At 38.1% G+C, this 15,184-nt stretch overlaps 1 protein-coding gene across 2 annotated transcripts in view; it reads left to right on the plus strand.

Annotated features, from left to right (window-relative positions):
- Positions 1-15,184, plus strand: part of tmem132e (transmembrane protein 132E) — a 444,092-nt gene that overhangs the window by 391,417 nt on the left and 37,491 nt on the right. For both annotated transcript variants that reach the window (XM_042499185.1, XM_042499184.1), the window contains exon 5: positions 4,620-4,763. In XM_042499185.1, coding sequence (XP_042355119.1) covers positions 4,620-4,763 — 144 coding nt within the window. The remainder of the gene's footprint in view (positions 1-4,619; positions 4,764-15,184) is intronic.

Raw genomic sequence — 15,184 nt, forward strand, 5'->3', positions numbered from 1 at the left:
ACAGTTATGGTGAAAAAGAAGACAAAATGGTAAATATTCACATCAAAATTAAATTGAATCATTATTCTTTTTTTTATTTAAACTTTATTTGGTAAGGAATAGTTCCATTGAGATTCAGAATTTCTTTCCCAAAGGAGTCAAAAGTAAGATATCAGAGACAAAAGGTGAGCGCACATTGGCCCGGCTCCGACATGTTGAACAGCATTTCAGAAACACTGATTTGCAGCATTAAAATGCTTAATTAAGTCACTTTTTTTTCTTTTTTTTTTACCAGTTTAATCACTTGGTCCATTTGTTTTGGTGAGGAAAAGACCTACCTTTAGATAATTCAGCTCCTGGTAAAAACCTCCCGAACACAGAACACTGAAGAATCCTAACAGGGAGATGTTTCTGCTGGTTGCAATCTGCAATCCTCACTGCAAGATTTCTCCAAATCCCCCCAAATCTGACACATTTTTCCATTAAACTGAGATTATACATGCATGCACGCATGCACACACACATTGTAAACCTAAAAAATACATTTTTAGGGTTTTAAAACCAAACATCACAGTATGTTACAATACAACCAACTAAACCACTGAGCAATATACTTTGCAGAGTGATGAACTTTATCGGAAAAAATAAGTGATGGATAGGTCAAAAAGGAAAATAGCCCATAAACCCACACAAATGTATGATCATTTTTTAACCTTGTTTTCATTTCAATATATCTTAATGCTGACAACAAAACAGAGAGACAAATAATGGTGATTCAGCCTGTAGACTAAGCGGGAGTGAGAAGGTTTTTGTTTGTTTTTTTTCTTTTGAGCTTTGAGTGACGTTTATAATGCGCTGCCACACTTCCATGGTGATGGCAAGAATAGTATGCATGCTGGTGTCTTTATTAAAGTGAATTAGTGATTTATTTTATAGTGTAGTAATAAAAAAACACATTCAGTGCAGCCATAACAAACTAATTTAGTTCAGTAATATGCTGGAATTAAAATATTTTTGTTTTACCATTAAGCAGGTAATCTAATAACTGTTTTGCTGCTTCATAAAGAACATAGTAATTAAGCAAAATGATAGCTCTGTGCACCGATGACTGATTTTGTTCCAAGCTGAATTCAGGTAAGCATAATTAGTGCTCCCAAAGTAGCACACATGTAATTGTAAAGTGTCTTGTGTAGTGCACCACATACCAGATGCCAAAACAGCAAGTAGAGCTCAGGGATGATGTCTTTCAATTACGATTTCGCCCCAGAGTCCAGTCGATTATCCATGGAGGTCTGCTGTGCTTTGTTTTGCATAAATTGGGCATGTTTCATAAAGTCGGAAATGCCTATCTTTAGTAACAAAAACAAATCTTTCTAAAATACTGGAACTTGTTGAACAGATTTTGCTTATGAGTGTCAATAAAAGATTTACAATATTAGATAGATTGGATCATCGGGTTTAATCACCATGAACTGATGTGCTAGTTTAACAAAAAAAAAAAAACAATTCTGGACGTTATCATTGGCAACAAGTATACTGATGTCTTACAGCATTTTCAAAGGACTCAAAGTACATAGTATTTTAAAAAAAATGGGACCTTGTGATTCTCTGACTGGACTTGCTTAAGAGCAATGATAGATAAATGTATTTTCTATTTCTGAACATTTTTTATTGATGTATGCATGTATTTATTTATTTTCAGATGAACCTTTAATTAATTGGGAATAGTCCCATTGAAAGTCCTGGCCAAGACAGCACCATCAACAATTTTACACAAAAGAACAAACAGAATAAAAACAAAACAGCAAAAACATAAACAAAAAACAAACACAAAAATCCACATACAACCACCAAGCAACAGACTTAAAACAGCCAAACATGCTGTATGGAGGACACATTGAAAGTTTCAGTCTATGTTGAAATGTTTTGATTAAAAGCACCGCTGTCAGTACCTAAAACATTGTCTTAACTAGATTTTTTCATTTGCACTTTCTTGCATTTTATCTGTATTGAAACACAAAGTTTTGCACAGAACCTTTTTTTTTTTTTTGCAATATTTTGGCCCATTTGTTTCTTTTCCTTTAGTTTTTCAAGTTTTTGTGGGGTTTTGTTGCAAATAAAAAATGTAAATATAACAGAATTTAAAAAAAACAACAACAGGTGGATAATAATGATAATACTAACACATAGGCGCCTTTCAAAGCACTCAGACATCTCACAAGACAAAATTAAAAACAAGCAGCAATGCCTCCATGAATCATAAAATCAGACAGTCATTAATATAAATTAATTATTTAATATAATAACTTGACATAATCTTTCATAAAAACAGTTTTAAAATCATTATAATAAAATCCTCATCAGTGCAAATCAAGATGTGTGTGTCACCATGAAATTAGACCAAATATGCCAGTTTGAAGAGTTCCAAATGCAGGCGGCACAGTGGCTGATGGTATGATTGGTGATGCACTTGTTGAGCATCATTACAAGTCAGAGGAGATACATTGAGGTTGTTACTTTTTATTTATTAACTTGAAACGTGGCTTGACACATTTATAAACATCATACAGACTTGGCTTCAGCCACTGTCTCATATTTGGGAGTTGTCCTGCTCAGACGGGACTGAAAATTTTAATGTTTTTTACTCCAGCCATTTGGAAAGGCCTCTAGAAGAAATGTGCAATTAAAAACTGTTGTGAAGTCCATGGTTAATGACTCTGCTGCTAATTGCCTCAGTTATTACCAATTATATCGATATAGATTTTGCTCCCGTGAGGGTTTCAGTTATATATTTGCTTGATGATCGCTCTCCCCCTTTTCAGTTTTTGGTGTCAGCCATGTGAAAGAGCTGTTACACCTCAAGCTTACCTGGTAAAATAAAATACTTAAAAATGTTTCAGAATGTATCTTTAGATCCTCTTGACATCTTTGCACCTTAGTGCTCTGTCACTGTCAGAAGTAAAGTGTCATGCCTAAGGATGCTGCAGCACTGACTACTTTTTGTTACTTTTGTTGCTTAAGGCTTAAGAGTGGATGCCATGACAAAACTAAATGCTAAGTTTCCTGCATAATATCCCACAATGAATAAACAATTCTGAGCCTTGCAGTTGAGTGGGAATGTATGAAAAATTAGTGGGGGGAGAAAGTCACATATTTAGTGCTCTGCACCCTTATTAAGACTTCAATATAAGTGTCAAGCAGAAATTTAAATATGCTATTTTTGATTGCAGGAAATTTACATGGTCTCTCTCCTGGGCTACTTGTGCACCGCAAATGAGAAAACTTGTTACCCTCTCGCAGCTTACATGATCTGCAAAGAAAAAAATAATGAATTGATGCAAACTTCAGCTGAAGGCCTGGTGTGTATTTTAATTGGCTGTTTGCATTCCAATGCATTGAAAATAAAAATGCAGATGGGGTGACAATGTTGATCTTGTTTATAAGAATTCAAGGGTTATTTTAATCAGTGTGTACAACAAGCTGGATTTATCACCATTTGATCCCTCTTGATATTCTGAAGTTTTAACTATGTAGAATAACGGGGCAACAATATAACAGACATTCTCTGAATAAACTCTGGCATAATTATATAATATGTATGTGTGAAGTACCAGACACACTATCAAGAAAAGTGAAAATAAAGGCTTCTCTGTCGTGCATAGTTTTCCTCACTCAGGATTATCTTCATAATGATTGTTCAAGTACAAATGGATTAACAAACCCCCCAAACTGTTGAGCAGCACTTAAATTGTTATAGAGAGATCCATAAAATTAACAACTGAGAAATTCTCCATGAATTTCTGTATGCTTTATTTGGCCCAATTAAAACCAAACTTATTTCATGCATTTTTTTCTCAAATACCCTCATGGCAAAATGGTTCAAACTAATATAATAATTCAGCTTCCTGAGTAGAGTGCTAAGCACATAAATAGGTAATGGAGGTGCACTAAGCATACATGATAGCAACCAAATTTTGTAAATGGATAAAATTATGAGAAAATTACAGGTATTTTTGTTAGTCATTTTAATATAAAAAGTTTGCTCTTACGCATCATGTGGACATTAGCATTTCCTTTTGCATTTGCTGGAGTCCTTTAACAGAAGCATCCATCCCTAATAAGACTGCTGCTGTGACAAAAACCCATCTCCTCTAATATCTGAGTCAAATTTCCACTCATGTGCTCGACTTAAAGTAGTTGCATCAGATCTTGTGCATCCGTACAGTAAATGCCATGTCTTTTGTGTGGCCTGAAGTTGAAGCTTGCTGCTGTGATTTACCGAGAAGAACACATTTAAAATGGGTTTCCTAGAATGATTAAGGTTGAAATTGTTAACTTTTCTTCAAATGATGTCCTTTTTATCCCCAGTTCGGTTACTTCCAGTCGCTCACTTGAAGAAGAGCGTACTTGAAATTAAAATGTCAGTTGACGACACCCAGTGTAAGATGTCTCAGTAAAATGACTTGTGGTGTGCTGCTGAGAGTTTCACCTGAGAGACACTGGAGCCCTGGTGATAATGGCTTTAAACTTGGACATCAGTAATACTGATGAAATATCAAAGAAAATCACCCTCTACCTCTCACTGTTTCATGAATATGATGTTTTTTCTCATCATCATTATTTTTTTTCTCTCTCCGTAGGATACCGAGATTATCAACACAGCCATTCTGACCGGACGCACTGTGGCCATTCCCGTCAAAATGGTCTCCATAGAGATGAATGGAGCAGTCACTGACGTCTCAGCCTTTGTGCAGTGCAAGTCCTCCAATGAAGACATTGTCAAGGTACGGTAAACTTGATTTGCTCAATCTCTGTATCTGGGAGACAACGTCAATTTAGAAAATGTAATCCCTTTACTCTTCTGCTAATACTGGAGAGTGGCCGAGCACCACAGTCACAACATCAGGAAAGCATAAAAACTTCATTTTGGGCTGCTCCATAGGTACTCGTGATTTGATTATTCCCTTATGCCTCAGATAAAATCAATGGATGTTCATAAAGCTCCACATATCAATGTGTTTGCAAGGGGACGGTAAAAGCTCTGTTATACAGTATGCTTTTTCAAACACCACACATACTGCTTGTCACCTTGCTCTGCTCACCTGATGTGCTGTCGTACAAAGCCCAGCATCTCTTGTTGTTCACTTGATAGCTGCGGGCTGATATAACACTGGTGTCCCAGGATCCAGGGAACAATCACGGTCTGCGCTCACAGGGAATCCAAGCTGAGAGTACAATATCAAGTCTCGTTGGTTGATTAAATAAATTAAAGTGGGATCAAAACAACTTGCAGAGCACATTAGAGGCTGTGATTACGCCGTTATTATTTTCTCCAGTCAATTACAATCATAATGGATTGCGCTATATGCAGATTGCATAATTGTATAGGCAGCACAGTGAGGTGTCGCAGTGTCGTTTTGCACTGTTGATCATATTAGAAGTGATGGTGCAAGGGGAGATGTGACCTTAGAGGATGTAAACAGCCAACATGTTCTCATCCCAACAGCATACACTATGTCACTGTATTAAAAAAGCTCATATTGCCTCATTCATCCTCTCAGGTCTCCTCTCATGCAACCTCTAATAATGCTAATATAATCATTTTTCATTCTTTAGTAATTTCCAAAAGTAGACTTCATAAAATGTGTTAAAACTAAACAATCAAGGGATCAAATAAAGAGAAAAGAGTTTTTTAATATTAATTTTCATCAGCATTTATTTAAATCGCAACAAATCATTGAGGGCATGCGCTCATTTATAATAATGTCATGAGTACAATTTTAAAAAAATAAAATCCACAGAAATCTAATGAAAGGTTTGCAGAATGCATGTGTGGACCAACCAAGACAAAAGAAACTAGACAAGCGTAACTAATAAAAGATCTGCTGAGTTTCTAACAGAGCTCTAGTCTCTATGTTGTGAGCATTTTGGTGTTTGTGATCAGATTAGGGAAATTAATCATTTTTATAAATAAAATTGAAATTGCAGTCATAGAGATAAAGGTGCGTGAAATCACCACTACTACAGCCTTTATTATATCAGCGGTGCATTAGGGTGGGGAACTGAAACTGACTTTGAACCAAATATAAAATGCCAAGAACCAAATACTCAGAAAACAAAGAGATTGTGGACATGAACTGATGGTAAAGATATCAACGGCAGAGCTGAAGTAAAATGAACTGATTCAGGCTTTTCCAGATACACCTACATTTAAGAATACCATTTGGAGTATGAGTTAATTTTTGAGTATTTGAGGTTGAGGATCTTTTAACACCCATGCTTTCAATGATCTTTGAAGAACTCTTTCTTCCAAAAAATGTTCTTTGAATAAAAAGGGTTTTTAATTTATCTCTCCTCATCTTGAAGCCTTTGCCCAAGTCTGTGTTTTTAGTCTAAAATTTTTGCCCGTTCAAGAGGAAACACAAATCTTATGTTGTGCCAAACACCTCTCCGACTCTGAAACTTTAGTCCATCATTAGAGTTTTTGGAACATGTTCATTTTTTTTCTACTTCTGTCAGAAGTGTTGTTTGACCAAGAAGCAGTTCAAAAAATGTGGTCGTAACCTCATACATCTGTAATAACATAGAGGAACAGTGCAGAAGTGAAGAGGGGCCCAGTTAGAAAAAGAAGTGGAAATAAGTGGAAGCAATTACCCTCTTGAAATCTTACATCACAAAAAAAGGATAATGTGAGCCTATCCAGAAGTGCACTACTGCAAGGATGATGTAATTGATTAGGCGCACAGTAAAATTTCACAACCCAGATAGCTGCGTTGCCAAATGCAAGACACACCAATAAGAGGTCTTTCCATTTGACTTGTAATGTCAATTTTCACATTGGATAGAACAATAAAACACGTTGGACTCGATTTGCAAGTTTATCTGCTTAATGACTTTTATCAAATTAAAACATGAATATGAAAAAACATAATTAATGTGCAAAGGCCTTTACAAAGAACTCATGAAGAATCCTTTCTTCAAAAAAGGGTTCGCTGGATGAGAAGGGTTTTATTGGGACTTAATGGAGAGGAGGTCATATGAACGTCCTTGCTGTTGTTGTCTTCACAACCTTGTGAGTGGAAATTTTCTGAGAGCTCCAAGTTCACGAGTTAATGCTCACAACTGCCCATTCTGTAAACATGAGCTCACGCGTCTCATTTGGACACAGCAGCTTAAGCATTTTCACGCTGAGTTAGTTTTCGCCAGATGTTTTTTTTTTAATCATCCAAAAAAATAACATCACACGCAGAAATTTTTCACACTGAGAGGGATGTGTTTTATTGTTCTATTTGTTGTGAAAATTCACGATACGACCGCAATACGACATCATCATCCACCTGAATGACACTATCTGACCTGTTAAGTGAGCCATCTGAATTATAAAATGATACTGAGCACCTGTTCCTTAGCACAGATGTGCAATGCCGGCACATTTTCTTCTCTGATTTTTGGTCAAACAGCTATCTGAAGGCTTTTGATGATTACAAACACAGAAAATCATACTTGTTCCGATATTTTAAATGCTGGGAGAAGGTTTCGAAATCAGTGTGCAAACATGATTGACACATATGTGGTCATACTTATTTGTAGACGTGCAGCAATTTTGGATAAAAAAAGGACAGCGTGCAAAGGCTTTTAGTCGTAAAAGAATCCTTTTTCTAATGGTTCTGCATAGAACCTCAGTCCTTCGGGAAGAACCCTTTTGGAACCCTTAAAGTTATTAACAGCAAGTTTTAGTTTTAGACATTTTCTTTTGTTCTTCCTAAAGTTTTGTGAGATGGACAACTGCAGAAGCTTTCACAAAGGTGTCTCACTTCAAAGTTTTCCTCATCGCTGGCTGTCGGGCACAAAGGGTGACAATGGCAGCATGATGAAAGAGGATGTTGATTGTGCATTGTTTCTGCTGTCTTACACCCACTTTCTAATTACCGTGAGGTTGGCACTAACTGTCCAAGCATGTATTTTATGAACAAAAATAAATTCTGCCTATAGCAATATGTCCCACAGCTTAAGCCATTTCACCGGGTCTAGCAGAACGCCTGCAGGGTGTTTCAACCCCTGGATACAGATGGATTTAACCAAGGAATATGACGAATAATAGCAGTACTTTTCTAAGTGTACACTCACATTTCTCCAACTCTATCTCCTTCTCCTTGCTCAGCTATTGAAAACTCTGACTACAGTAACAGCTGCATGTTAATACACTGCTCTCAGTGGCAAACAGCCATCAGGGAGAGAGAGGACGGACGTGACTGGCAGTGCGATCAACTTTGACTTGTCAGGCTTGTCCCGCAGTCACAGAAATCTTTAAATTCAACAAATTAATACGTTATATTTGAAGAATACCAAATCCAGTCTCTGTCGAAAAGCCTTTTGTTCATTGAATAGTAAAACTATTATATCAAGCCAGACTAATGAAACTCTATTCAGTGGTTTAGCAGCTCCTCAAGGTCAGGTGAAACAGGTTTGATTGTGGATTTTACAGACTGAGGGCATGAAGCCATAAAACTGAATCAGACACTGACTTCAGTCAGATCGTTGTGTATAGGCTGTATCTGTTCTTATTGATAGACCAGTATCTGTCCAATATATTTTCAGTTTGATCTACTGGACTTTCTGCCTCACACTGTCTCTATTATCTTTTATACAAATTGGTTGGAATAAATAGATTCTGATACCTGCGGGACAAACAAAAGATGAATTAAACCCATTGCGGAGTTCAGATCGATGCGTTTCCTGTATAAACGTGTGTCTTTAAGGCGGGAGTTGTGGTGTATTGCATCGTGCTGTCAATAGAAGAGAACAGGTGTTGCATTAGGATGGCTGGCCTCAGCACGTCGTTTATCATTTTTCATTATCCATTAAAGACAAGGCGCTGGGCCATGTGGTATTGAGTGGGCTTGCTTCAGTGCCCCTGCCATTGAACATTCGAGGCTAATTTAAAATGAGCCCTTCAGGCCCAGGAAATACACGAGTCATGACAGTTCAATAAAACGTACCTCCTGAATGCAGAAATAAAAATATTCACAGTGAGACAGACAAAGGTGGAACACTCCATTACTTTATTTGTGTGTGGGGTTTTTTTTAATACCGCACACATTACTGTCATGCCAAAAGTCACCGATCTATTCTAATCACATTGTCTTGTTTTCGTATTCTGAGCACTACAGATGAGCGGTGCAAAGTACACACGCCACAAAGCTTTCCAGTACCTTTTCTCCTGCTAGCCTCGTGACTTGAGACTCGAACAGCATTTAGACTAAAATTATATTCAAGACTTCCTCCCTGAATAAAGCTTTATTTTCAGCCCAGTGTTTTTCTCATTTGGATATTTGCCAACCTACAGGCTGTTGTATTCTTTTCCAACTTTGAGAGTAAAAATAGGTGAGAAGCTGTCATTTTTTTTCTTTACTGGAACTTTTATTTATTTCTTTAGTTCTTTCTTCTTTGGAAATAACTAAGCTGCAGCGTGCATCAAGAGCCTATAGCAGATAAGCCAATCCTGCATGTGCACAGTAGTAGCTGTGTGTGCATGTGCATGTGCATGTGCGGGAGACTTTATTAAGGCACCCTCGTTGTACAAGCTTGGAAAAGATAGAATAAAAAGGTTTTGAGTGTGTCAGGGGGTAGGGGCGACTTGCCGGCCATCATGAGCAACCTAGACCAACCTCCGTTCCCCCACTCATCATCCTCTCCCCCTGGCATTGTGACTCACAGAAGCCATCTGAAGGCAAAGATAAGGCCTTGTGTCTGCACATTACTTCTCATGCCTGCAGTCATCCTGCACACGTACTGTACCAAGCTGAAGGCTTCTTCCTCCTCGCCACACTTGCATATTAGTGTGACACATTTACCTTTAGTGCAACTCCAAATTTAGCATCTAAAAGACAAGAAATTACAGACAACATCGGGGACAACTCTTTTACTGCTGTGTGCTTAACCCTTTGAAAGCTGGATCGACATCACTTTTTTGCTGCATTCAAACGCCTTTCAGAAAATTGGTTTGAATTTTTTTGTACAACACAAGGAACAGGCAATGAGCAACTTTGTAAACATTATCTGCAAATTGCAAGGAATAAGTAGATTTTGATTTTTTTCAGGCCAAGGAAAATTTCCAGGAAGCTATCATTATAATTGTTATAATTATATATTTAAAATTATTTTACAAGACTTAATTTACTTTGTTTTAGCCTTTTTCTCAGGTCATTTCCTTGTTTTTTTTTAACTTTTCTTTTTTTTGGTGCATTTTCAGGTAATTTTAGTGAATTTGCTCAGGTTTTAAAGGGTCGAACAGACTTTCAGCTCAGGATGAAGGTGATTTTAATGATTTGTTGAAGTTGCACCAATAATTATGCTGGAGAAAAATGTCATTAAAGATGCAAACATCTATGCATACACATTAGGCAATCATATTCCCCTTAGTTCCCATTAAGGGGACAATTGTCAAAATTTGTTTTTAGTCAGACTGTCGAATAGCAACACAGACTGTACTAAAAATCATTCCAAATGGAGTCAACATATGGTTTTGATGTGGCTGTTTTCTTGCTGTTGCTCAAACTGCCACATGTGAGGATCATAAAATAGCGGTGTTATTTAGACTGGCTCTCAGTCCTTCAGCACTTTGGTCACATTTTGTGCATTCTTGCCCTGCTGTTAAAGTAGTTGGCTTGGAGGTGAAATGCTGCCCCCCATTATTTTGGAGCTTGTGGCCAAGTATTACACATTGCAACTTTAAGGCCAGTCTTAATGTCTCAGCACACTATACTGTTTTTGACAATAATGTGCTTCCAGCTTTGAGGCAACATTTTGGGGAAGGCCTTTTCCTGTTAAAGCCAGATCCATAAAGACTGGCCTGCACAGAGGTCTGACCTTAATCCCATTCAGACCTTTTTAGAGAAACTGAAACACCGACCATGAGTGAAACCTTATCAGACAACATCAGTGTTGGACTTTGCTAATGCTATTGTGGCTGGACGGGAGGAAATCCCTGATATCTGTCTCTGAGAGTCCTACTCCCATCCTATAATGGAGGTGAATTTATCTGCCTGAATGGCCAAATATGAGCAGAGGTACATCTTTGATATATACCTTGGACAAAAAACCTTTTAACACCTGAATCAGTTTTGTTTTGCTGCATTCAAACACCTTTCACAAGCATTTACCCCTCTGAAACCTGAGAAAATTGGCTTGAAAGTTATATGTATATATATAATTATTTACTTTCACCTCTTTCTTAAGGTAATTTTCTTCAGTTTCTTTTTTTTTTCTTATTATTTTTAGGTAATATTCTTAGGTAATATTTTACTAATTTCTTGTTACTTTTTTTGTCCATTTCGTGTTAAGTTGCTCATTACCTTCCTCCAAATTTTTAAAAGAAATCTAGCCAATATGCTCAAGTCAGATTGCTGCTTTGATATATGAAATAGATAAATAAATAAAAATATGATATTTTTTAAATTACATTTTAACTGTTTACAAAAGTCCCCAAAGTCCCAGCTTTGCAGACAGATCATTTCACCCTAAACACCATTAATCCAACCAACAACAGGCTAATGGGGGCTGGCTCATTTAGCTAACAGAGCTAAATGAACTCATTGGTTGCAGCGCTCCTGAAGCCAGCACACATCCATCACATGAAGAAAAGCTTCATAACAGCTCCAAGACACAATCCCAGTAATGCTAGCCATATGTCAGCTCTCATCCAGTGTTCATTTAATACATATCTTATCCCTAAATGAGGACTCCATTTGGCAGAATACTGTGGCAATTAATTCAGTGAATATTTAAATTTGAGGATAATATTGCGGTTTCTGTTTGGAAACACATGCCAAGCAGCATGAATGTGTCATCAAGATGGCTCCATTTTTCTTCTGCGCCCATTTGTTCTTTGTCATGTGGTGTCTCTGACATTGAAACGTGGGCGAGAAAATCACTTGTCTTCCCGTTGTCTTTCTGGTACACTTAAAGGAAATCAGAAAGACACTGGAACAAAAGCTGTGTGTGTGAAATTACCCGGTGTTTTTTAACTTTCAAGCAGCCCAGCTGAGTGTTCATTTCCTGCCACCTCAGGATAATTGCACCTCCAGCATGGAAGATGTTTTGAATCTTTTGTCTGCATCTGGTTTTGTGTATTAGTTTTTTCCTTTTTACCATTTTTGTTTTTGTAAAAACTTTTTTGATCTTCGTGATGACCAGGTTGCTTTTGGGTCTGTGACACTAACCGTGTAACCATGGCAACTGAGGTTCCAGTCTAGTATGTTGCGTGTCATCCCCTTTCTCTCTTGACCTTTCCTGCCGTCTAATAAAAGCTAAATGCTCAACATATCCTATAAATTCCAAAATATATACTGTGCTGTCAGAGCATCTGCAGTGGACTGTCCTCACCCGCCACCTGCCGCACTCAACCCTCGATCAGAGCCAGAGAAAACGTTAAAATTGGACATGACATTGATGATGTTGTTATTTTAATTAGACATTCTTCTCACGCCATTATTCTTTGTTGATACTCAGCTTATTTTATACAGAGAGATTACTGTATTATTAATGAAATTAATGAATTATGAATTAGCAGCTTTAGTATTCTGTTTCTTTGTATTTTTTTTAACCTTCATTATCAGTACACATCTCTCAAAGGCTTTAATCAGTTTTGATCAGTGTAGTTATGTCTGCACCAGTCAGTATTCACTTCATGTTCACCCTGGTCACTGAGGGTTAAACATACATCGATCTAAATTGATAATCCAATTAACCCTTTGAAACCTGAGCAAATTTCTGTTAAAAATATGGGAAGAAGGTAATGAGCAACTTAAAAGGAAATGACCCAAACATTTGCAAATCAATTCTAAAAAGTACAAGAAAATTACTTGGAAGTTAGCACAAAATTTTTTCTTTCAATTCCCACATTTCCATAATAATTCAAACTAAATACGCTCTGGGTTTAAAGGTGTAAATACTCGTGAAAGGCGTCTGAACTCAGCACAAGAAAAGTGATGTCGATCCAGGTTTCAAAGGGTTAAATGATTAACAAGCTTGATGCAAAGTGGAAACATCAATACATATCATCATCCTTTAGATATGAAAATCCCATCTCACGGCCGTGTCAACATTTCCATCCAAGCCCACATCCGTCGTAAACATTTTTTTTTTTAAATGAAGCCCAGCGCCAGGCAGACAACGGCAAGCAGCCAAGAAAAAGACAATGAGGATATTTACTGAAATCGTGTCATATCGATTGCAGGCCCCTGAAGTGAATCTAATTGAAATCAAGTCATGGCAGACTTTGCAAAGTTAAAAAAAAAACGCAGCCGGGTGAAATCTGTTGCATTCACATTGTATATCACTAAACAAAACAAAAACTCAGAGTGAATATTGAATTTATATTCAGCAGGCGGACCCAAAAGGAATTTGATCCATAACTGCTGCAGGTATGAATGAGCAAAAAGGTGAAGATGTGTCAGGTTGTGTAACTTGTTTTCGCTCCAGGGACAAAAAAAAACACAAAGTCTGAGCTACGAACTGGGGCTATGGAGGTGGACAGATGTGGACATTTATTTGGCAGGATTGGTCTTTCAAAATATGCTATGGAGTTGCATCATGGGAAGTGTAGAATCCAGTTTTGGCGATCTTGACCCACACTAAGGACTAAAAGTCTGGCTTTTTCTGCCTCTGCATCTATTCTGACCATTCGTGTTTCAATCTGTCACTTGTAAGTCCCCAAACTTTGCGGAAGTTCAACACTAAATTGCCGAAGTGCCCCTTCAAGGGGTCATGTGTAAATAATGAGCCCATGATGTAATGGCAGTAAATCTATTTTAGTAGTCCGACTGCTCAAGAAGGGATAAAATGATGGCTCAAGCTCCACACTGGAATATGTATGTGTTTAACTGCTATCGCTGCAGAATGTGGATGAACGGAGAATGGTCACATCATAATAAAATGGTACTAAAGCATTAGTTGCTTGAAGTACTGAAGCTGCTGCCTCTCCTGGAACCGTTTGGAAAATGACTTCAGTTAATGTTATGGAATAAATGTGTGGCAGCTCTTTAGGTGTCCTCACCTTTATTAACCCATCCAGTCGTTCACTCTGCATCATGTGACCAGTGCATGACCGAACGCAGGAAGCACTTGCACTTGTCCTGATCATCTGTCTCCACCCAGGCAATCTGCTGGCACCAGGGAAGATGCCACAGCACATTAGCAGCAGTGTGACGGCATGTGGCGGCTCAGTGTGTGAAAGCCCTCCTCAGCAAGCCCCCACAGGGCCACTGATACCCAGAGCTGCTAACAGCTTTTGACTTGCAATTAGCCGGCCAAGTTTATCAGCCGCAATAGCCGCAGGAGCTGAAGCGGCACTGCAGCTAGGGCACCTTTTCAGTGTGTGTGTGTGTGTGTGTGGCTTTAGGGTAGAAGGGAGTATGTGTCAGGCAGATGTTCTCGACTCTACATACAGCCAGCCATGCTGTGATTAATCAAGGTGGCTGGGGTCATTGTGTTGAGTTACTTCTTCTTCTGTCTTTGTAACTCACTTCACACAGATAAGCCTGCACACAAGCAGACAGAACAATAACGCACAAAAACTGGATACTGTGGAAGCCCATAAGGTCAAACCCTGCAAAATTGCATTAACTGAACCAGAGGGAAAGACTGTCATCTTAAGAAGTCCATCCACCCCCCCTCCACCCTGGCCTGTCTGCATGGAGGGGGAATTATATTACCCAGACCTCCTCCCAGTTATGATGAATTCCCAGCCCTGAGAAGACTGGCCAGCCCGACCTCCATTTGCTGGAGATTAGATCCTCTGATTACAATGCCAGCTACCTCCCACCACTAGATAAATCTTCGATGGGAGCCCAAAAGCAAAGCCCTCCAGTTCCATTGCAGTTAATAATTTAGTGTTAGAGGGGGACAAGTATTTATGATAATTCAAATGGAGCTGGAGATTTTTGACTAGATGGGAAAGCTAAAGAATGGCTTTAAGTTAAAAATGGCATTTGCTAAGGCTTAAATTTAGAAATTTCCATATATTGAATTCTCGCTCAGTGTCTGTGCTGTGTCAAATGATATCACATTACATGAATTTCTTGTGAAAGGAGAAACATGTGAATGTGTTTATTAATGTGCCATGTAGGTGTTGTGAACTAAGTTCACAAGAAATGTCACACTGCTGTCAGATGAATTATGTGTTTGCCTAAAAGCTTTTGTTGGC

The sequence above is a fragment of the Plectropomus leopardus genome, chromosome 13 (genome assembly GCF_008729295.1).
Source record: "Plectropomus leopardus isolate mb chromosome 13, YSFRI_Pleo_2.0, whole genome shotgun sequence".
NCBI lineage: Eukaryota > Metazoa > Chordata > Actinopteri > Perciformes > Serranidae > Plectropomus > Plectropomus leopardus.